Consider the following 25,194-nt stretch of genomic DNA (forward strand, 5'->3'; position numbering starts at 1 on the left):
ACAGAGTGGAAAGCTGTGAAAGTCTTCTGACTGCTTCTACTTTCTTAGAGAAAAAAGAAGCAAGGTTTAGTGTTCATGAATTTAAGACGTCAAGTGAGCATAGTGATATTTTTCTCTTGCCATACTTAAGTGTTTTAGTGCAGGCACATAACCAAAGGTAATGTTTAGCCAAGCAAGTACGGAGGAAAGGGCAAAGGAATTGAGAGTGCATGGTAGGGTATGATTATAATGTTGGACCATGGCTTATAGACCAGGTGGGCTAGGAAGTGAAGATAGAGCAGGTTGATGGAGGGCATGAAGTAGAGTCAAAAAACTGTGGAGTCAGAGTAATGGAGTGAATGTGCTGAAAAGATAAGAGAAGGTTTTGGAGAGTGGGTTGCTTGAAATCGAGATTTTGGTGGTAATGACATAGATAGATTATAAAATCATTGGAATGAGAAGGTTATTGAAGTGAGAGGCCAGGTGGTAAAGGTCTGCCTCAACACTCATACTCATTCTCCCTTCCTCCTTAATAACAGAACCTTGATTTTACCTGGACACATTGCCTCTCCGTATAAAGACACATTTCCTAGCCTCCCTGGTAGCTAGATATATGTGACTAAATACTTCCAATGAGATCTAAGTGGAAATGTTATATGGAACTTCTAATAATTTTCCTTAAAAGAAAAGGGGCGTGGCCTTCTATATTTCTCTTTCCTTCTGTGTAGAATGTCCATATAATGGCTGGAGCTCCAGCAGCCATCTTGTACCATAAGGTAGAAGCCACATGCTGATAGTGGAGCAGAAAGAGATGCTGTGGAGCTGTTACACCATTTCAGGACTATCTTCCTCCAGACTTCTTCATATGAGAGGGAAATAAACTTTAACCTTGTTTAATCCATTGTTACTTTGGGTTTTTCTATTATATGCAGTTGAATCTAATCCTAACTAATACACTGTATTGGTGAAAGTATTACCTACACAGATGTGAACTACAGAATAATGCTGCACATCCATGTTCATGGCAGCATTATTCACAACAGCCAAAACATGGAAACAACCTAAGTGTCCATCAGTGGAGAAATAGATAAAGAAAATGTGGTGTGTATACACAACAGTATATTATTCAGCAAAGAAATGAAGGAAATCCTGCCTTTGCAACAACATGGATGGACCTTGAAGGCATTATGCTAAGTGAAATAAGTAAGATAGAGAAAGAGAAGTATTGTATGATCTCACTTCTATGTGGAATCTAAAAAACAGAACAAAGCACCTGAACTCATAGATGCACAGAACAGATTGGTGGTTGGCAGAGGCGGGGGGTGGGCAAAATGGGTGAAGAGGGTCAAAAGGTAAATACTTCCAGTTATAAGATAAACAAGTCCTGGGGATATAATGTACAGCATGGTGACTACAGTTTGAAAGTTGCTAAGAGAGTAGATATTTAAAGTTCTCATCACGAGAAAAAAATTTGTTAACTATTTGTGGCCATAGATGTAAACTAGACGTACTTTGGTGATCATTTCATAATATATATAGAAATTATTATATGGTACACCTGAAACTAATATAATGTTATATGTCAATTATATATCAATAAAAAAATTGAGGTTAAAAAAACTGCTGAAAAAATTAACTACAGGAGTAGTTATACATAGAGAGAGGTGGAAAGCTTGGTGCTAAAATCTTCACTGAATGAAGAGGAGTAAATGGGAGGTCCGTAAATAATTTCAAACAGGAGAGGTAGTGGGTGCTTTAAAGAAGCTGAGGAATTTGAGAAAGCAGGGAGAAACAGCAGTGAGGACCAAGGCAGCAAGGAGGATCAAGGAAGACACGCACCCCACCTTCGTTCCTGCGCTAAGATATTGCCTTTTTAAATCCTGTGTTTGATTGAGGAAATAAGTTATGGATAGGACATGTCACTTGTGTTTCAAACCAAACAGAATATTAGAGATGACATACTGACTCAGATCAATGATCTATTCCAGAATATTTTGTGGAAGAAGATGCTGGACCCACAGACATTTCAAAATGTTAAGTACCCCATAATCTCCTCAATAACTTTTTAATAAAATAAAATTATTCACTATTTTATTTATTCCTTTAAAAACTCATCCATATTTTTATCTCCCATGTTGAACTTAATTAATTAATCGTTTAATTAATCATTGATTTACTGAGGTCTTACTGTGTTTCAGGTACTATATTAGGCACTAGGAACATACAGATTAATTACAAAGTATCTTCCTCAAAGAAATTTACTAGTTCAAGGAGGAACTAGGTGACAGAAACAATTGACATTATATAGTGTGACAAATGATAGTCACCACATATAATTGAGCAATATACCAGGTGCAGTGTGAAGCATAAAGATAGGTCACCTATTTCATCCTGGAGATTTCTAGAACAGATAACAGATTACGTGAATCTTGAAGGTGAAATAGGTTGGGCAAGTGGAAACATAAGAATGTATGTAGAAACATGGAAAAACACAGCACTTTGGGAAATTCCAAGTAGGCAGCTTGGAGGATGTTTGTATAGTATTATACATTATATTACTACTGACAAAAGTAACCATGCACAGATCCAGTATTGAGTAAAATTATCTCATTCATGAATGTACTTGTTATTAATATACCGTACATTTTGCTAGTGGAGACTATTGGCTTAATATGCTCAGCTATAAGAACTTATCTAAGTATTTTAAGAAAATGTGTCTTTTGACCTCATATTACCATTTTCTCCTCTCTACAACTGTAGTCTATACTTATTCAACAAAGGAACAAAATTGTTATAGTAAGTAATAGTATGCTTTATTAGAAGAACTTAATTTGTAGAGTAATCAAGGGAAAAGATAGTAATTTAGATGAATGGTACTATCCAATATTCTTCCTCCTCTGAGAAAATTCCACTAGACTATGCCTCTGGGTCAAATCCTGAACCAAAAGAATACATTTTTTTTTAATAATTTAAAAATTTTAGAATAGTTTTAGATTTAAGAAAAATTGGGAAGATAGTACAGAGTTCCTGTATATCCCACACCCAATTTATTTTATTGTTCACATCTTACGTTACAGTGCTACATTTGTCACAACCAATAAACCAATCAGTACATTGTTATTAACCAGAATCCATACTTTATTAATATTTCTTCAATTTTTACTTAATGTCTTTTTATGTTCCAAGATCCCATCCAAGATACATTACATTTAGACATCAGGTCTCCTTAAGCTCCTCTATACTATGACAATTTCTCAGACCTTCCTTTTTTTTGATGAGCTTCACAGTTTTGAGATGGTCAGGTATTTTGTAAGATATTCTTGAACCTGGGTTTGTCTGATGTTTTCCTCATGGTTAGACTGGGTTATGGTTTTAGGCAGGAAGACCACAGAGGCAAAGTACCCTTCTCATCACATCATATCAAGAGTACATACTATCCACATGACTTTACTATTGATGTTAATCTTGATCACCCAGCTAAGGTAGTGTTTGTCAGATTTCTCCACTGTAAAGTTATTTTTCTCCCGTTACCGCTCTTTGGAAGGAAGTCACTCTATGCAGCCTACACTTAAGGAATGGGGAGTTATGCTCCAACTCCTGGAGGGCAGAGTATTTATGTAAATTATTTCAAATTCTTCCGTATGGGAGTTTTGTCTATTCTACCCCACTTATTATTCAATCACTTATTTATACCATTATGGACTGATGGGTATTTTTTATACTTTATATTATAATCCAATGCTAGGCAATTTATATTGTTGTTCAAATTGTTCCAGCTTTGGCCATTGGGACCACTTTCAGTTGGTTCCTGTGTCCCTGTGACATACCCCCCATCAGTTTGCTTTTTGAGCACTTCCTTACTTTCTGGCACTACAAGAAAGCATTTTTCTGTACAATATAATTGGGAAAATGATACAACCTTTTAATATAATTACAAAAGCAAGATGTGGTAAATTGATGAATATTAATACACATTCACCAGTAGCTAGGGCTTTGTATCTTGAGTTGTTTTGAGTTCACTTTCTTATTCACATCCTACTTCTAGCTTGGATTAGAATTTAACCAATGATTTTTTTTTGGGGGGGGGTAACCTTTCATATTATAAGTAAAATGAGAGAATCAATGAACTTAGAATTACATGCTTTTTATTTAAAGAGGAAACTGGGGTACTTATTGCTGATAACTAGGAATTACATTATCAAAGGACTTTAATTCAACATACTTACATGCTGAAAGAGTCAAATTTATTTGTTAAAAGAAGCAGCTTTCAATTTATTTTTGAACTAGAAGAGTCTGAAGATTAAAAGATACTAGGTCCATTTCAATAGAGGATAAATCCCCAGTATCACAAGGATTATGGAAGAAAAAAGACCTTCTAATTCTCAAAAAGCATTTCCACAGGTGAAATTAGGTGAAATAGCAGGGAATTGTACAAATAGTTACATGATTAGGAGGAAGTTGTTGTTCTCACATTTCTGGTTCTCTTATTTATTGTACATTGGGAAAGATAATGATTTCTAATGTTGTTCTTCCAGTTGTTCAAATTTATTCTTTGGTTAAGCAATAGGTAGCAATCCCAAATGTATTACACCACAGCTTATGAACACACTTGGCTGGTACATCCAGTTCCTTTCTTCATGAAATTAGGTGTGCCAGACATCTAACACTTAGTTAACTACTCTGACAGACAAGAACAGAGCAAAACTTCTAGGGATGAGAAAACAGAATCAACAGCAGCACTTGGACATAAACTGGAGTCCCTGGTTTCATTTCATTTGCTTTGTTTTTCATAACTACAGTGTGTGACATAAGAAGAACTATTATAAGCAGAATACCCCTATATTTAGTTGTTATCAATCCTAATTTATTACATAATTGACCTCTTTGAATACTTATTACTTAGACTCTCTGTGTGGGAGGGTGAGGAGGGGAGAAAGTAGGAGTTGGGGGGAGAAAATCCAATCACATTTGTAGGCCACACCACAGCAGTTGATGGCTACTTATCATAGTTCCTAAGATAAAGTCTTGTATCCTAATACGGGAACTAAGAGATCAAAAAAAGACTGGACAGCTCATTTAAAATCCCAATTTTTCCAGCTAAGTTGGACCTGTTGGCAGCTGCTAGATTGTTAGAATGATCCATGAGCCTAGAAAGTTGAAGGTAGTTTCTTCATTGAGAAAATAGAGATGTTTTGCTTAGAGGAAAAGAGTGAAAATGACAAGGTATCAGACACCCTAGTGAACAGCTAGTGAAACAAAGTGTTTAAGTATCTGTATATCTTATCTTAGATATATATATACAACTGTTATAAATCCATTATTTCCCCTATCTCTCAGGAAAAATACATGTAGTTACAATATTAAAAACAAATAAAAGATTAAACTTCCAGTAGAAAACCAAATACTGTCAGAGGCACAGTTACATGGAGTCACCCATTTCTTATGTAGATATTGGCTTATGCTCCCCACCATAATATTTGATAAATGACAGCAAACATTTATTAAGCACCTACCACAAGGGCAGAGTCAAGGTGATGAACTAGGAGAACGCGGAATTCGCGTCTCTGCACAACTAAGGCACCTCCCAGGTACTGGTGGGGGACCACGGACACCTAAGGGTATGGGAGGAACCCCCAGCCACCGGGTAGGATGTGGGGCATGCGGCATGTGAGGCGGGAGGAGAAGTGAAGGCAGGATGGGACTGGCACTCCTGAGGGGCAGCTGGGGGAAGGGAAGGGATCCCACTCCTGAAGGGGAAAATTGGTCATTGGGAGGGCAGAGGATCAAAAGGGAGCATGCCCAGGTTGCCCCTGCCCACTTGGGCCCCCGGGAGCCTGCTGAGATCCCGGGCCTGATCCTCTGTGCACCAAGGCCCCCACCAGCTGTACAGGTCCTGAGGGAGTGGGAGGGAGGGAAAGGGGAGCAAAAGTAAAGGCTGGACCTACAGGACCAGCACCCCTGAGGGTTGGCTGGGGGAGGGGAGGAGTCCTACACCCAGTGGGGCCCACCCACGGTTAGGGGTCCAGCGTGGATGGGGGAGAGCCTGGGGGAGACCAGGGGAGGGGGGCGTGGAGGAATGGAAGGGAACCCAGCCAGTGTTTTCCCTGTGCACTTGGGCACCGGGGAGCTCCCTGGCCTAATCCTCTTCCCTTGGAGCCTCCCTTCTGCTGCGCAGAGCCCAAGCCCCGCCCCTACACCCCCACCCAGGGCCCTACCTCTACACTCGGAGACCCCCTCTGAAAGCCCCTCCAACCACGCTGGGCCTAAACCCCATCCACACGCCCTCACCCAGGGCCTTACCTCCAAACTCCGGAACTCCACTTCCGAGGGCCCTCCGTTGGAGGTGCTACCTCTCCCCTTTCACGGGCAGGTCCTAAGCAGGGCTCCGCCCCACGCTTGAACGTCACCCTGACTAGGCCGTGCCCCACGCTCAGAAGTCACCCCCACCACTGCCTAAGTTCCACCCCTGCCTAAACTCAGCCCCCCATAGCCAAGGCTTTTTCTTTTTCCTCTTTTAGATTGGGGTTCTGTTTTACCTTGTTGTTGATTCATTTATATTTTTATTTTTTCTAATAAATCTTTTATTTTTCTTATTTTATTTTATTCTTTATACTTTATTATTGTTCTGCTCCTTTTGTCTTCTTCCCCCCCCCCCTTTTTTTTCTTTCTTTTTTCTGTTGTGGTTTTGTTTTACCTTGTTGCAGTTTTTTTCAATTATATTTTTATTTTTCCTAATACATTTTTTATCTTTCTAATTTTATTTTGTTTTTTATTCATTGTTATTGTACTGTTCCTTCTTTTCTCTTTTTAACCATGCCACGTGGCTTGCGGGATCTTGGTTCCCAGGCCGGAGGTTGGGCCTGAGCTCCTGTGGTGGTAGCTCTGAATCCAAACCACTGGACTAACAAGGATCCTCAGACCCCAGGGAATATTAATCAGAGTGAGGCCTCCCAAAGGTCCTCATCTTGGCACCAAGACCCGGCTCTATCCAACTGCCTGCAAATTCCAGTGCTGGATGCCTCAGGCCAAACAACCAGTGAGAGTGGAATACAGCCCCACCCATAAAAAAAAAATATGACAAAAGATATGCTGCAGACAAAGTAGCAAGGTAAAAACCTACAAGACCAAATGAATGAAGACAAAATAGGCAACCTACCTGAAAAAGAATTCAGAGCAATGATACTAAAGATGATTTAAAATCTCAGAAACAGAATGGAGAAAATACAGGAAACATTTAACAAGGATCTAGAAGAACTAAAGAGCAAACAAACAGTGATGAACAATACAATAACTGAAATTAAAAATACTCTAGAAGGAATCAATAGCAGAATAACTGAGGCAGAAGAATGGATAAGTGAGCTGGAAGATAAAATGGTGGAAATAACTGCAGGGAGCAGAAAAAAGAATGAAAAGAATTGAAGACAGTCTCAGAGACCTCTGGGACAACATTAAACACACCAACATTTGAATTAGAGGGGTCCCAGAAGAAGAAGAGAAAAAGAAAGTGTCTGAGAAAATATTTGAATAGATTATAGTCAAAAACTTCCAAAAAAAAAAAACTTCCATAACACGGGAAAGGAAATAATCAATCAAGTCCAGGAAGCACAGAGAGTTCCATACAGGATGAACCCAAAGAGAAACACACTGACACGCATATTAATCAAACTATTAAAAATTAAATCCAAGAAAAAATATTGAAAGCAACATGGGAAAATCAACAAATAACATACAAAGGAATCCCCATAAGATTAACAGCTGATCTTTCAGCAGAAACTCTGCAAGCCAGAAGGGAGTGGCAGGACATATTTAAAGTGATGAGAGAGAAAAACCGACAACCAAGATTAGTCTACCTGGCAAGGATCTCATTCAGATTTGACGGAGAAATCAAAAGCTTTACAGACAAGCAAAAGCTAAGAGAATTCAGCACCACCAAACCAGCTTTACAACAAACTGCTAAAGGAACTTCTCTAAGCGGGAAACACTAGAGAAGAAAAAGACCCACAAAAACAAACCCAAATCAATTAAGAAAATGGTAATAGGAACATACATATTGATAATAACCTTGAATGTAAATGGATTATATGCTCCAACCAAAAGACATAGACTGGCTGAATGGATACAAAAACAAGACCCTTATATATGCTGTCTACAAGAAACCCACTTCAGATCTAGGGACACATATAGACTGAAAGTGAGGGGAGGGAAAAAGATATTCCATGCCAATGGAAATCAAAAGAAAGCTGGAGTAGCAATACTCATATCAGATAAAATAGTTTTAAAATAAAGACTGTTACAAGAGATAAGGAAGGACACTACATCATGATCAAGGGATCAATCCAAGAAGAAAACGTAACAACTATAAATATTTATGCACCCAACATAGGAGTACCTCAATACATAAGGCAAATATTAACAGCCATAAAAGGGGATATCGACAGTAACACAATAGTAGTGGGGGACTTTAACACCCCACTTACACCAATAGGCAGATCATCCAGAGAGAAAATAAATAAAGAAACACAAGTTTTAAAAGACACAATAGACCAAAGAGACCTAATTGATATTTTTAGGACATTCCACCTGAAAATGGAAAAATACACTTTCTTCTGAGGTGCACATGGAATGCTCTCCAGAATAGATCACAAATCAAGCCTTGGAAAATTTAAGAAAATTGAAATCGTATCAAGCATGTTTTCTGACCACAATGCTATGAGATTAGAAATCAATTACAGGAAAAAGAACAGTAAAACACAAATACATGGAGGCTAAACAGTGTGCTGCTAAATAACCAAGAGATCAATGAAGAAATCAAAAAATACCTAGAAACAAATGACAACAAAAACACAATGTTCCAAAACCTATGGGACACAGCTAAAGCAGTTGTAAGAGGGAAGTTCATAGCAATTCAAGCTCACCTCAAGAAACAAAAAAAATCTCAAATAAACAATCTAACCTTACACCTAAAGCAACTAGAAAAAGAACAAAGAAAACCAAAAATTAGTAAAAGGAAAGAAATCATAAGATCAGAGCAAAAATAAATGAAATAGAAACAAAGAAAACAATAGCAAAGATCAATAAAACTAAAAACTGGTTCTTTGAGAAGATAAACATAATTGATAAACCTTTAGCCAGACTTATCAAGAAAAAAAGGGAGAGGACTCAAATCAATAAAATTAGACACGAAAAATGAGAGATTACAACTGACACCACAGAAATACAAAAGATTATAAGAGACTACTACAAACAACTCTATGCCAATAAAATGGACAACCTGGAAGAAATGGACAAATTCCTGGAAAAGTACAACTTTCCATGATTGAACCAGGAAGAATTAGAAAACATAAACAGACCAATCACAGGTTATGAAATTGAAACTGTAATTAAAAATCTTCCAACAAACAAAAGTCTAGGACCAGATGGCTTCACAGGGGAATTCTATCAAACACTTAGAGAAGAGGTAACACCTATCCTTCTCAAACTCTTCCAAAAAATTGTGGGGGGAGGAACACTCCCAAATTATTCTACGAGGGCCACCATCACCCTGATACCAAAACCAAACAAACATATCACAAAAAAAGAAAATTAGAGACCAATATCACTGATGAACATAGACGCAAAAATCCTCAACAAAATACTAGCAAACAGAATCCAACAGCACATGAAAAGAATCATACACCATGATCAAGTGGGATTTATCCCAGCGATGCAAGGATTCTTCAATATACACAAAACAATCAATGTGATACACCATATTAACAAATTAAGGAATAAAAACCATATGATTATCTCAATAAATGCAGCAAAAGCTTTTGGCAAAATTCAACACCCGTTTATGATAAAAACTTCAGAAAGTGGGCATAGAGGGAACCTACCTCAACATAATAAAGGCCATATATGACAAACCCACAGAAAACATCATTCTCAATGGTGAAAAACTGAAAGCATTTCCTCTAAGATCAGGAACAAGACAAGGATGTCCACTCTTGGCACTATTATTCAACATAGTACTGGAAGTCCTAGCCGCAGCAATCAGAGAAGAAAAAGAAATAAAATGCATACAAATTGGAAAAGAAGTAAAACTGTGACTGTTTGCCGATGACATGATACTATACATAGAAAATCCTAAAGATGTCACCAGAAAACTACTAGAGCTCATCAATGAATTTGGTAAGGTTGCAGGATACAAAATTAATGCACAGAAATCTCTTACATTCCTATACACTAACAACAAAAGATCAGAAAGAGAAATTAAGGAAACAATCCCATTTACCATCACAACAAAAAAATAAAATACCTAGGAATAAACCTACCTCAGGAGGCAAAAGACCTGAACTCAGAAAACTATAAAACACTGATGAAAGAAATCAAAGATAACATAAGCAGATGGAGAGGTATACCATGCTCCTGGATTGGAAGAATCAATATTGTGAAAATGACAATACTACCCAAAGCAATCTACAGATTCAATGCAATCCTTATCAAATTACCAGTGGCATTTTTCACAGAACTAGAACAAAAAATTCCACAATTTTGTATGGAAACACAAAAGACCCCGAATAGCCAAAGCAATCTTGAGAAAGAAAAATGGAACTGGAGGAATCAGGCTCCCCGACTTCAGACTATACTACAAAGCTACAGTAATCAAGACAGTACGGTACTGGCACAAAAACAGAAATATAGATCAATAGAACAGGATAGAAAGCCCAGAGATAAACCCATGCACATATGGTCACCTTGTCTTTGATAAAGGATACAAGAATACACAATGGAGAAAACACAGCCTCTTCAATAAGTGGTGCTGGGAAAACTGGACTCCTACATGTAAAACAATGAAATTAGAACACACCCTAACTCCAGATACAAAAATAAACTCAAAATGAATTAAAGACCTAAATGTAAGGCCAGACACTATAAAACGCTGAGAGGAAAACATAGGGAGAACACTCTATGACATAAATCACAGCAAGATCCTTTTTGACCCACCTCCTAGAATAAGGGAAATAAAAACAAAAATAAACAAATGGGACCTAATGAAACTTAAAAGTTTCTGCACAGCAAAGGAAACTGTAAACAAGATGAAAAGACAACCCTCAGAATGGGAGAAAATATTTGCAAACGAAGCAACTGACAAAGGATTAATCTCCAAAACATACAATCAGCTCATGCAGCTCAATATCATAAAAACAAACGACCCAATCCAAAAATGGGCAGAAGACCTAAATAGACATTTCTCCAAAGAAGACATACAGATGGCTAACAAATACATGAAAATATGCTCAACGTTACTAATCATTAGAGAAATGCAAATCAAAACCAAAATGAGGTATCACCTCACACTGGTCAAAATGGCCATCAGCAAAAAATCTATTAACAATAAATGCTGGAGCGGGTGTGGAGAAAAGGGAACACTCTTGCACTGTTGGTGGGAATGTAAATTGATACAGCCACTATGGAGAACAGTATGGAAGTTCCTTAAAAAACTAAAAATAGAACTACCATATGACCCAGCAATCCCAGTAGTGGGCATATACCCTGAGAAAACCATAATTCAAAAAGAGTCATGTACCACAATGTTCATTGCAGCACTATTTACAATAGCCAGGACATGGAAGCAACCTAAGTGTCCATCAACAGATGAATGGATAAAGAAGATGTGGCACATATATACAATGGAATATTACTAGCCATAAAAAGGAACGAAATTGAGTTATTTGTGCTGAGGTGCATGGACCTAGAATCTGTCATACAGAGTGAAGTAAGTCAGAAAGAGAAAAACAAATACTGTATGCTAACGCATATATATGCGATTTAAGAAAGCGGTACAGATGAGCCTGGGACAGGGCAGGAATAAAGACGCAGACTTAGAGAACGGACTTGAGGACACAAGGGGAAGGGGAAGCTGGGATGAAGTGAGAGAGCAGCATTGACGTATATACACTACCAAATGTAAAATGGATGGCTAGTGGGAAGCTGCTGCATAGCATAGGGAGATCAGCTCGGAGCTTTGTGAAGAGGTAGAGGGATGGGATAGGGAAGGTGGGAGCGAGGCTCAAGAGGGAGGGGATACGGGGATATATGTATACATATAGCTGACTCACTTTGTTATATAGCAGAAACGAACACAATATTGTAAAGCATTTATACTCCAATAAAGATGTAAAAAAAGAAAAGAAAGCACCTACCACATGTCAGGTACTCTGCTAAGGACAAACAAAGATGACTAAAAGAGTATCTGAGCTCACAGTCCAGGAATGACTGAAAGGAAAAAGTGATGGGTCCTAAGAGTAAGGGCGTAAGTCAGTACAAATGAAAAGGTGGGATTTCACTGTAGGGAAAAGAGGAAAAAGGATTAATGCTTTGGAAAGAGAAATAAAAGCAGATTTCTGGGCAATGTGAAGCTGAGAGTTGTTCAATCTTGTCAGGTTCTGAAGGCATCTCCAGATCCAGCTTTCAAAGAAAACTGGGACAATGACAATGGAACAGCTAAAAATAGGTCATAATTATAGCAAAGAAAGCCACAGCCAGCATAAACCTGGCCATTGTTATTGTTGAAGTTGTGGAATTGTTGCTTTCAATTACTCTTGTCATTAGCGGCTTCCTGATACGATCTTCTGTGGTGAGGATAGCTTTTCGAGCTCCATCCCACTTTCCAGGGCCCTGTAGCCGATACTGGATTGGAGTACAGGGTCCCCAAAATAACTGTAATGCCAATTTGGGGTCAGTGAAGGCCAAGGACAGCAGATTGGGCCTGACGCCCACCAGATCAGCAAGCTCATCCATGGTATCTATATAGTCTCCCTGAATGGTATGGCGTTGGCTGTCCACATACCTGAAGCAGAGAAGACAGAAGGCATGCCTATTAACAATTCAGTCACTCCATCAATTAGTCAATGCTTTCTATCTGCTCTTGGCTCAATATTGGGCTAGGAGCTGTAGAAAATAGAGACGAAAGAAAAGACATGTCTCTATTCTTAAGGGCCTTATAATCTACTGAACTAGATAAGATAGATACACATGAAACAGAAGAATGTAAGACTTCACACGAAACAGACAAGAATATAAGACTTATGGTAAATCACGTGGTTTTAGACTGCTAAATAGAAATGTAGAAGTGGGTAGTTAAAATAGAGCTATGATAAGTCCTTGAAGGATGTGGAAGAAATAGATAAGCTGAGAACAAAGAGGAAAGTATTACAAGTCAATATATATAATGTAGAATATATATTGTAGAAGTTTGGCAGTGAAAGGAAGGAGGAAAATAGGAGAGCACCTAGAAAGGGTATCAGGGTTAAGTAAAAACTGTCTTTCTCCTCCTTGCAGAAGGGAGAGTTATGCTGGTATAATCAGTTGAAGAAAACCACATCTTTGGGCATGGGATGATTGTGCCTCTGACTTTTCCACAAAAATTTAGGAACTTCATCTACATCAACTTTGTTCAAATAAAGATCACCAAGTGAATAAGCACAAGTTCTGAAATTCAGATTGCTAAATGTGTCCACCCAAGCACTAAAATACTGGCTGATGGTACCACCTTCCCAGATCCTATAGATTACTCATACCAAGAGCCACTGTGACCTGAGTACACTGTCACATGACAGCCAGCAAAGTGGCCTCTGCAGATTTGTAAATCTACCTACAGATTTGTAATTTAACCATATCTACCTCTCATTAATTCATTGCTGCCCTTCCTTCCTCTGGTAGCTCTAACAGCCCTTCAAGTAATCCTTGCCAAAATAATATACCTGGTTTTCTCTCCATGTGCTTTTTCCTAAATGACTTTTCTTTTAGGCCCTAAACATAGAATTTTCTTAAGCTTTTCTCTCCTTTCCCATCCATATTCAAACCACTTGGTGGTAATTCTCTATTCTATTGTCACAAACTATTATTTCCTTTTCCTTCAAAATATAATCTAAATCCTTAAATGAACACAAGGACAATAAATACAGTACAACATTGCTCTTATGAAGAACTAAGTGGGGGGACTTCCCTGGTGGTGCAGTGGTTAAGAATCCGCCTGCCAATGCAGGGGTCACGGGTTTGATCCCTGGTCCAGGAAGATCCCACATGCTATGTAGCAACTAAGCCTTTGCACCACAACTACTGAGCCCATGCACCACAACTACAAGCCTGTGCGCTCTAAGGCCCACATGCTGCAACTACTGAAGCCTGCGTGCCTAGAGCCCATGCTCTGCAACAAGAGAAGCCACCACAATGAGAAGCCCATGCACCACAAAGAAGAGTAGCCTCCTGCTCTCCGCAACTAGAGAAAGCCCACGCATAGCAACAAAGACCCAATGCAGCCCCTGCCAAAAAAAAAGAACTAACTGGGAAAAATTAACCACCTGTCTTCTTGGGAGAACTCTTACCTTTTGGCCATGTCCTCTTGAACCTTAGCTATTTCTTTTATCATTTCATTTTGTGAAGGCAATGTCTTTAACCCTAAAGAGGAAAATCAAAATTTTAAGTGTAAAATTACCTCAGTATGAACACTAATCCTATTAACAATTACCATGCTATGGAAAATTCAAAGGAATACAGGCTAGTTGTCTGTACCAAGGAGGTTACACCTTCACTTGATCACCTTAGCCTACCACCACCAGAATATAATCATATTAACCTCAGTAGCTTACTCTTTTCTACTTGGCCTTTGGAAGATATTTCTCCTAATCTGCTTTCCAACCAATACCTGCCTCCTCCCTAACATAGTCTTTCAATTGGGAAATGAAATATGGACATGAGGAAATGATAAATGGCCTTAAAAGTATACGGAAAATGAGGTACAAAGTAAAAGGGCGGTGGGAATATGGGAAACACATCTGTACTTGTACTCTTAATAACAAAGAGGTTTTATACCACAGGGAGAAGGAAGTAAAAGTAAACTCTCAGTCCTGTTTTATGCCTAAAGTTCCATGGAAGATAAGCCTTACCTTCTAAATTTTTTTATTTACTGAGAGTGAGGGGTAAGGTCAAGGGCAACTCATAATACGCAATCTTAACAGATAAATTTAAGCACCAATGAACAGTTCCAGTAGCAGAAATTTAACTCCAAGGACATGGCTAGACAAAGGTAGAATAGTATTTAAGTCGACATAGACAACTCTCAATTTAAATGATTAGCTTTATGCCCGGATTTACAGGCACTATGCCATGTAGAAAACTTTAGCCACACCCAACTCTGAAGTGTTACTCCACAAAATTCTGGAACGTGTAATTTTAGAATGGGAATATATCTTACCTAATACAATCCTTTTCTCTACAAATACATTCAAGGGGTTATCTCATTCCTCCTTAAATATCTCTGGTGATGGGGATCTCATCACCTGAGGAGATGATTTAATTGTTTGGCTGCTCTACTTGCTGGAACATTATTCTTTTCATTGACCCCAGAACCTGGTTCTATGCAACTGGCACTAGTGGACTTAGCTCTGCCTTCTGGGGCCAAGGAGTCTAGTATTAACAAATGACAGCCTTTGAACCATTTGAGAACAACTGTCATAAGTTCTTTAATTCTTTTCATTAATCAGCCTTAAAGCCTTAACAGTTCCCCATATAACAGGTTTCACATTCTGCCACATTGGTTACCCTTCTCTGGGCACACTCTAGTAACTATCCTGGTGTGTCCCTCTTAAAACATGAGACTCAAATTCAACACTCAAGAAATAGCCTTCTGTGTTTTGCCATGTGTTCTTTTCATTTTAGCCTTGGGAATTATTATATACATAAGTCAATGAGGAATCACTGAAACGCTTCATTTGAAGTTAATCACAGGTCTTAAGATGCTCATGAAACACAGTTTGAAAGTTGATTTCCAAATTATTTCTCATAGTAAAACTGTAATTTTTACTTCTCTTAACTAGAAACATTATGGAGGAGGAGGTGATTTCTTGCCTGTGAGGCAGCCAATTCATCCAAAAAACAAAACAAAACAAAAAACAAAAACCCAACCAAACAAAAAATCACTATAAATTAGATAGGTAGATAGATAGGAATATATAAAGATGTGTACTGTATCCGGTGGTGCAGTTCTTAATTCATCGATACTGTTGTTGCAGTGTTTCCTCATTCAGGCACATGTCATTTTTACCATATGTATCTACCTCCTTCCTATCTTGCTCCTCCTCTTATATTACCAGTTTACATCAATGACCATAGAACCTGAGCAGAATCTTTTTCTCGCTTTCATCTCCAACATACATTCCATCCAAATCTTTTCAAATTCACCAACGAAATTTCATTCAAATTTGTCTCCTTGTATTCCTTCACCTTAGTTTAAAGCCCTCATTACGTCTTTCTTGGACTTTTGTCACAGGCTCGCAACTGACCTATTTCCCATTTCATTTCCCTCTAATACATCTTCTGAATTACAAATCTGATTTGACTCTCCCTCTCCCAGTTAATCCTTCAATTGTTTTCTATTGCCTACATTGAATGTGAACTTCTTGCATGGCACCTAAGGATTTTTCTTGGTTTTGCCTCTATAAATATCTCCAGCTTCATTTTCTTTAATTCCTATAACACTTTGTTTTCCATAATTCTGAACTCCTTATAGTTCTCAGGACTTGGCTTATTTTGTCATTTTCTCTAACTTTGCATAAATATTACTCATTGTTCTCTTCTCTGTTATGGTCAAGATGGCCTTGTCCTTTTAGTAAACGCTTATTTTTTATGGTGTATTTGCAGTTGTAGGGAGAATTGGGTACTTGTTCCTTCCTGCTCCCATCGCCAGCTCCTCTACATTGTTATTGGACCCTTGTTTAGGATATAGTAAATACCTGCTGAATGAATGAACACATTAAATGTCTGTTTACTTGTCTACCTTGCTTGACTCTGAGTTCCATAAAGATAGGAATTTTCTGTTTGGTCATATTTGCATCTCCAGCACCTAGCAGAGGGTCTGGCATATACTAAGAGGCCAGTAAATGTTAGCTGAAGAATGTTGTTGAAGAACAGTGTGGAACTGAAGTTCTGAGATTTCCTAAGGGTTGTAAGACAAGGTTCAAATGGGGTGAGACTGAATTATAACTCTGTGGAACTAAGTCTTTCAGTGGGCTCTCAGGCCTAAGGCAGATTGTATTTATGTAGTCCTGACTAGTCCCTGCACATTAAATGTAAAGATAATGTTACAAGACAAAGGAGGTGTAGCTGTCATTCTGCCCTTTCAGTCCAGTCCAGCCTTTTACCATGACTGGAAATTGAGAAGGTAGTTCACAAGCTGAGATCCTCAGATAAGAACTTTCTACTATAGAGTTTAGAAAACCTCCAAAACTAAATTTGCATTCACTGAATAGAGATGTATTAGCTACCTCCCATGTGCTAGGCACTGGTCTAGTGTTGGAAGACAAAGGCAAATAAACATGATTCTTTTACTTAAAGAGCTTTCAATATACTACAAAGCGAGGGAGGAAATAAACAGGCTTTTTCCACACAAATAACGAGTAAAGGGCAGGCATAACAGGCAGAGAGAACAGCAGAAGCAAAGGCACAGGGTACAAGAGTACCTGCTGTGTTTGCTGCATAGTGGGTAAGTCATTCAGTGCATCTAGAAGATTGTAGAATGGATGGTAAATATGAGTGAAAGATGGGCCTGAGAAAGCAGCCTGTATCCAATTTGTGGAGGAACTTGAATGCCATCCTATGACATAATGCCTCCTTGTGATCCAGAGAATTGGTATCATTTCATACGGTTTACAAGGGAAGAAAGCTACTAAATGAAAGTGGAACACTTGCAAGGGCTCTTGAGAGGGCTACAAATGAGACAAAAGAAAACTAGATTTCTGTCAAGGCAAGCAAGTGGGTTCAGCGTTCTATAAAAGAGTGGAATATTTTCTTGACAAGAGAAGAGTAATTGTAGAGGACAAAGGAAGAAGGGAAACGAGGCTTGGTGGGTAAAGGACAGGCCAGGGAAGACGACAGGCTGAGTTGGGCAGGTGTGAAAGAATGGGAGAAACTAGCTGATTCTAAGGTCTTAAAATTGGCACAGTGAAAGCAGAATTCAGAGATGAGAAAGCAAGGATTTTGTAGGCAGACAGTAGAACAAAAAACTCAGGGTTCCTTTTGGAAACTTGATAAAGTTATAGGGATTCTCTGATGATTCCTTCCTTCCAAGTGTTAGAAGAAAGCTAGAGGGATTAGCACTAAGATTTGCTAGCAGAGGAAACTGGGCTTTTTGTACATTTCCCCTAAGATCCCCTAATCCTATAGCCATAATGCAGAATCTTCCAAATACTCATTTTCCCTAATCCTCTCAATGGTTCACTTGGTCCTGGAAAAGAGTCTCAGTTGTTCAAAGTGTACAAGATGCTGTGGCCTATTTTAATGCAACTTTTTCCTCTTACTTAATTGACCCAATTAAAAGATCCACTTTATATGACTGGAATTAAGCCAACTTAATGGGTTACTTGCATTGGATTGCTGGTCCATTGCTCAAGGAGTACATGATCTACTGGATAGAATTAAAAGGAATTAAGAAATAAAAGAACTTTGGGACTTCCCTGGCGGTCCAGTGGTTAAGACTCCATGCTTCCACTGCAGGGGACATGGGTTCGATCCCTGGTTGGGGAACTATGATTCCCACATGCCCGATGGCACAGCCAAAAAATTGAAAATAAAAAAAGAGATGAAAGAACTTTGGGGAATTTGGAAAAGTTTTTTACCTATCAACTCTAACATCATTGCTTCTTTTTTCTCTGCTACCATGAGGATCTTCAATAGGTAAGAAGAATCTGTAATTTCAATAAGAACTTTTAAAAAACATGTTTATTTATTTATTTGGCTGTGCCGGGTCTTAGTTGTGGCACGCAGGATCCTCTTTGCGGCATGCGGGATCTTTAGTTGCAGCATGTGGGATCTAGTTCCCTGACCAGGGATCAAACCCAGGCCCCCTGCATTGGCGATGTGGAGTCTTAGCCACTGGACCACCAGGGAAGTCCCTCAACAAGAACTTTGAATAGTTTTAATTAAACATTAGTAATGGTAGCAAATTTTATTATAATAACCATAGAATCAAAGAACTTCTTTGTTAGAAGGAACCTTAAAAGTCATTTGATTTCTCCCTATTCTGAGGCTTGAATCTACTCCATACTGGCCTGGCCACAGTTTATTTTTAATGTTAAGCTGATATTGTGCAAACCCTCAAAATTTCACTCCTTGGTTCTGGTTCAACCCTTTAAAGTGATACTGAGCAAATATATAAAACCTTCTGCCATGGGGCATCTCTTCAGGTGCCATGTAAATAAAATATCTGAAGGGAACTTCCATATCTCCCCTAAATCTTATCCTCTCCAGGCCAAACCTCTCCAGCTCCTTTAGTTGTACTTCAAATGGCACATTTTCAAACCCCTTAACCACTCTTGTCTCTCTCCTTTTAACATACTCCAGATTCATTTTTAAAATGTCTGTGGGTGTGGTCTCACCAGTTCAGGGAAGAACAGTTGTAAATTCCAGGACATTATAGTTTTTTTTTTTTTTTTTAGAAATTCACGTTCTTTTATTTATTTATTTATGACTGTGTTGAGTCTTCGTTTCTGTGCGAGGGCTTTCTCTAGTTGCGGCAAGTGGGGACCACTCTTCATCGCGGTGCGCGGGCCTCTCACCATCGCGGCCTCTCTTGTTGCGGAGCACAGGCTCCAGACGCGCAGGCTCAGTAATTGTGGCTCACGGGCCCAGTTGCTCCGTGGCATGTGGGATCTTCCCAGACCAGGGCTCGAACCCGTGTGCCCTGCATTGGCAGGCAGATTCTCAACCACTGCGCCACCAGGGAAGCCCGACATTATAGTTTTTTAATAATGCCAGATATAGTTAAGTCTTTTGGAAGCCACATCATTCTGCTGATTCATATTGAGCCTGCTATCCCAAACCTCAAAGTTTTTTCTCATGTTTTCCTAGCCAAAACTTTCTGAAAGAGGGACTATAAAGGGGGGAAAGTAAGACTTTGAGTGGCTGAATCTTCTTCATTCTGGACTAGTCTTTAACCAGCTCTTAATTTTTGTCTGAAATGAAATCACAGCACTTCTATATTTGACTTTCTCTAACTATAATGAAAGAAGATTAAATTCTTTTGCTTCACAAATATGTATCAGTTGTCTAAAATCTAGATGAGTGGATTTTAATCTGGAGTGCACATTGGAATCACCTGGGGAACATTTTCTCAGCAATCTTATGTCAGTCCCACACCAGACTTATTAAATAAACACCATCAGGAAAAGCATGTCTGTTTTAGGGAAACTTCCTAGGAGATTCTGCTATGTGTCCATTATTATAAGTTACTACTTTATATTCCCTCAAAAATTAATTTTTGAGCACTAAGTTTGTGCCAGGCACTGTTACAATCATACATACTGTCTCAGCTATTTATAAGCAAGAACATAAACATAATTAAACAAACCACTAAGTAATTAGGTAGTCATCTTGCATGGTCACTTACCTTTAAATACTTGAGTGACCCAGCGTCCTTGGAGCTCTGAAATGGGCATAATGGCACCCAAGGGCTGGATCAAGCCTATGATTGCAAGAGTTGGCTTTTCTAGGTTAGGAGGGAAGACCTTTTTATACAGAGATATCTTGTTTTTGACTACTTTGACACAATCTTCAAGAAAAGGAAAGGCAAAGCTATAGCCTGTAGCAAAGATAACAGCATCAATGTCATCCTCCCTGGAGCCATCCTCAAATATGGCCGCTGTCTCTGTGAATTCCTTCACGTTTGTTTTCACCTTCACCAAGCCAGAAATTATACAGTTTGGCAGATCATCATTTATGGTTGGTTGCTGACTCAGAGCTCTGTGAAAGATGATAAAGAAGGAAAAATGAGAGAGATCATGAGAGAGAGAGATCATTGCCATGTAAATAAAATTCTATTTTGATTGAGGTGGTTAATCAATATGCCAATAGTCTCCCTTTATTCATGATATTTGGGAAAGGTCTAATGTATACCAGCTTGATAAAGATAAGGATCTCAGAGTAAAAGTTGGACCCTGGATGGCATTGAAAGAGAAGGTGTTGGAGAAGTGAGGGAAGGATTGTTTTATTTGAAGAGTACATGCATGGTTTCTCAAGGACTAATAATGCTCTCAGTGATATGATAAGGCCACAGTCTAGTAGCTTCTATCCATATATCAAGAAATCTGCAGAACTGGACTATCAGCATTCTGTTGAGTCTCTTTTCCGCTTCAAAGGCCCAAGAGCTAGGCTTGGACCATCATTTTCCAAACGGTATAATAAATTACATGTGTATAGTGATTTAGAGTTATAAACTGTTTTTACATACATTAACGTATTTGAGTCTCACGCAAACCCAACGAAGGAAGCAGGACAGTTGTCATTATCCAGGTCTTATAGATGAGGAAACTGAGGCCTAAAGAAGTTAAGTGGCTTGCCCAAGGTCACACAGCCTAGGATTTTAGGATTTATATCAAAATGTTTTTTTATGAACTCCCTTGAGATACTCTGGGCATGGTAAGTAGTATTTCCTAGAAATAGCATAGGATAAGGTGTAGAACCTTGGACCTTTCTAAAAGCAGTGTGAATACTTGGATCCTGTGTTAACAGGCTCTGAGAATCCTCAGCCCATCACGTTCAGACAGAGCTGGCCTCTTCTTAGGAACAAGATATGTTTAAACAGTATTACTGGTTTGCTGCATTTAGTAATTCTTTGACGCAAACCTTTAGGTACAGATTTTGTTCTCATTCCAACCTCATCATTTCATCTTTCTCTCCAAACTTACTCCTTTTCACTAACAGTACCATCATCCACATTGTTGCCCAAGCCACAAAACTGTGAGTCTTACATCTGATCACCAAGGCCACCCTTTCTCCTCTTAACATCCCCAGAATAGTTTTACTTATTCTGTTTCACCTGGGCCATTACAGCTGTCTCTAGGGCCTCCTGCTCTATCCCCTTTCAATCTATCTTCTACATCATTTTTGGAGTGATTGTTCCAAAATGTATTTATTATTATGTCACTCACTTGCTTAAAATCTTTCAATGGCTCTGGGCTGTCTTCATTCTAAACTTTTTATTTAGCAGAGCATACAAACGTTTTCATGTATCTGCCCAGTGAACCAGGAGATGTACTCAGTCACTCTTCCATCTTCGCCTATAGTCCAGCCAAACCAAACTATGTGCAGCCTCAGAGCATAATGTATTTTTTGCTATTCCAAGACCTTGTATTTATAATTAGAATGCTACTTCCTTCCCCTATTTGTTTGACTCTCTTCTATTATTCCATATAACCTCAATATATTTTGTGATCACCAAAGTTATGGACGCTACAGTTTCCATAATTGGGTGAAATAAATGCCTGAAAGGTTGTTGGCAGACACAGTCTCAAAATATCACCCCACTGATTAATTTCAAAGGAAAAAATATCTTTACAATAAAGAAACCTAGTAGATAACACCTAATCAAAGTGATCAAATTTTACATCATTAATATGCAATAAACTGCTATCATATGGCTCCTGATGTGATCCACCAAGAAGGCACAACATAACATATGAGTATTCACACCAAAATTGTTTAACCTAAATATAATAGAGGAAGAACAACTATGAAAGTCCAAATTTAGAGACTTTCTGCAAAACAAATGGCTTCAATTCTTTAAAAAAATCCATGTCAAAAAAAGAGAGAATTATTTCAGACTGAGAGATTAAAGAGATATGACAACTAAATGCAATTGTGTAATACCTGATAGGATCCTGGATTTAAAAATAAAACAGCTACAGGTAATTCCCTGGCAGTCCAATGGTTAGGACTCTGCACTTTAAGCCACATGGCACGGCTAAAAATTTTAAAAAGCTACAAATATTATTGAAACAATTTGGGAAATTTGAATTTGCAATATATTAGGTAATGGTATTTTTATCAATGTTAAATTTACTAAGTGTGATAATTATGTTTATGTAGAAGAATGCCCTTTTTCTTAGGCAATATATGCTAAAGAATGTAGGGTAAAATGTCTTACTGACTGCAGCTTACTCTCGAATGGTTCAGAAAAAAAATGTATGTATACATGTATGTATATATGGATGCTATATATGTATGAATCTATCTATCTCCAGTGAGGGAGAGGGAAAAAGCAAATATAGTAAACTGTGAATAATAGGTGAATCTAAGTGAAGGGTATATGGGTGCATATTGTACTTACTATTTTATAGCAAGTAAACCTAAACATTGGACTCCCTGTTGGCACAGTGGTTAAGAATCCGCCTGCCAATACAGGGAACACGGGTTCGAGTCCAGGTCCAGGAAGATCCCATATGCTGTGGAGAAACTAAGCATGTGCGCCACAACTACTGAGCCTGCGCTCTGGAGCCCATGAGCCACAATTGCTGAGCCTGCATGCCACAACTACTGAAGCCTGCGCACCTAGAGCCCATGCTCCGCAACAAGAGAAGCCACCGCAATAAGCCCAAGTACCATAACAAAGAGTAGCACCTGTTCGCCACAGGTAGAGAAAGCCGACGTGCAGCAACAAAGACCCAACGCAGCCAAAAATAAATAAATAAATAAATAAATAAATAAATAAATAAATAAATTTATTAAAAATAAAATAAAATAAAAGTCAGAAGGGAAAACAGCATTTAAAATCAGCCTTTGGAAATGCTATCACAGTCTACCTTGTAGGCTGTGTGAGGACTCCTATCCTTCATACTCTCATAGGAATCCATGCATTTCCTTATCACATTCTATTGTCTGTCTTCTTGTTAGATTATTAAAGGAAATATCCATTTCTCCAGCCTGTCATTTATTACTTGTGTGATATTGGGCAAATTAGGTTCTCTAACTGTCAATTTTTATATTTGCAAAATGGAGATCAAAGTAGTACCAACCTATAGGGCTGCTGTGAGGATTAAATGAGATAATGCGGGTAACTCATTTAGTACCATGCTTGTCTTACATTAAGTCCTCAAAAAGGTAGGGTGTTATTATTACTATTAGTATTACTATTAGGTCTTTAGTCTCAGTATTCTCATGCCAGTGTAATGCTTGGCTCATAACAGATGCTCAGTTTGTTGGATGAATGAATGAATGATGCCCTGCCCTCTACTACCATTTTGTTGTTGCTATTGGGCATCATGTAAAAAGAACTGGTACCTCAGGGAATGATAAAATGGTTAATGCCAAGGAGAATTATAGCCTGAAAATTACAGACCAGTAGATCTTGGACTTCTGTGGGGGAAAGGTAGAAATCTAATCTCAGATTCTGTGGATTTGCTTAAAGTACAGGTAGAGGTAGCTATACTATTAGCCTATGTGAACAGTCCTTTTTCTTTGCCTTGGCTGTTACTGCCCACCTCCCAGCCTGGGAACATACCTGTGTTTAGGCTTCAGGCCAAACATTTCATGATCAAACCTTTGGTTCATCTTTTTTTCCAAAAATGTATTTGCTAATGATTGACCACAAATCTTCCTCATAAAATATTGAAATCGAGAAGTCAGCAACACATCAAAAGGATATCCATAGTTTCCGACACGATTGAAGATCCAAGCCCCTCTTCTGGTGCTGAGGAAAACCTGAGGCATGGGAAAAAATGTTTGTTTTTGCCATTCTCTGACTCATTTCTCTGAAGGAATGGGAATCCAGTTTCTTCAGGATGAAGTTCAAACTCATTAGTCTGGCTTTTTATTCCCTGGCAATATATATATATTTTTAAATTTCCTGCCGTTTTCTTCTCAAGCACTAAGCTTACAATTAAATTGGTGTAGTCACTGACCAAGACTATGTCTTGCTCTGAACTACCAGTGCATTTCTGTTTAATGTCATTATGCCTCCCTGAAAAGCCCCCTATCCCCTTCATTCTCCAAAGCCTATTCATTTTTAAGATCCAGATCAAGTCTCCCTCCTCCATGAAGATACCACTGACTGTTCTGGCTGGTAATTTTCTCTCCATCTTCTGAACTTCTCTAGCACTTGTCACCTGTCCAACTCATTTAAAATCGTGGAACAGTAAAGCTGAAAGCAACTGGACATCATTTAATCCAAAACCTTCAGTTTTTATTTTGCCTTTGACATTGTTTACATTATTACAAAAAAACTTATTTATATTGATATTTAACATTATATATTCTTATCTTTTATCTTTCCAAATGTGTTTTCTCCAAGGTGGGAGGTAGAGCATATACACCCTTTAGTCCCCAGCCTATCATCAGCATCACTTCCTTTTGTTGAGAATTGTAACCTGTAAGTCACTGTACTAGGTCCTTTATATTTTTATTTAA

At 38.5% G+C, this 25,194-nt stretch overlaps 1 protein-coding gene across 6 annotated transcripts in view; it reads right to left on the reverse strand.

Annotated features, from left to right (window-relative positions):
- Positions 1 to 4,064: 4,064 nt before the first annotated feature.
- LOC309616684 (flavin-containing monooxygenase 5-like) overlaps positions 4,065 to 25,194 on the reverse strand; it is an 84,091-nt gene continuing 62,961 nt past the window's right edge. For all 6 annotated transcript variants that reach the window (XM_082367521.1, XM_082367522.1, XM_082367526.1 and 3 more), the window contains 4 exons: positions 24,290 to 24,489; positions 20,402 to 20,754; positions 14,346 to 14,418; positions 4,065 to 12,808 (listed from right to left, as the gene is read on the reverse strand). In XM_082367521.1, the coding sequence (XP_082223647.1) occupies positions 12,463 to 12,808; positions 14,346 to 14,418; positions 20,402 to 20,754; positions 24,290 to 24,489 (972 nt within the window). In that variant the 3' untranslated portion in view covers positions 4,065 to 12,462. The remainder of the gene's footprint in view (positions 12,809 to 14,345; positions 14,419 to 20,401; positions 20,755 to 24,289; positions 24,490 to 25,194) is intronic.

This window comes from Balaenoptera borealis, assembly GCF_965194805.1.
Source record: "Balaenoptera borealis genome assembly, chromosome: 1".
Taxonomy (NCBI): Eukaryota; Metazoa; Chordata; class Mammalia; order Artiodactyla; family Balaenopteridae; genus Balaenoptera; species Balaenoptera borealis.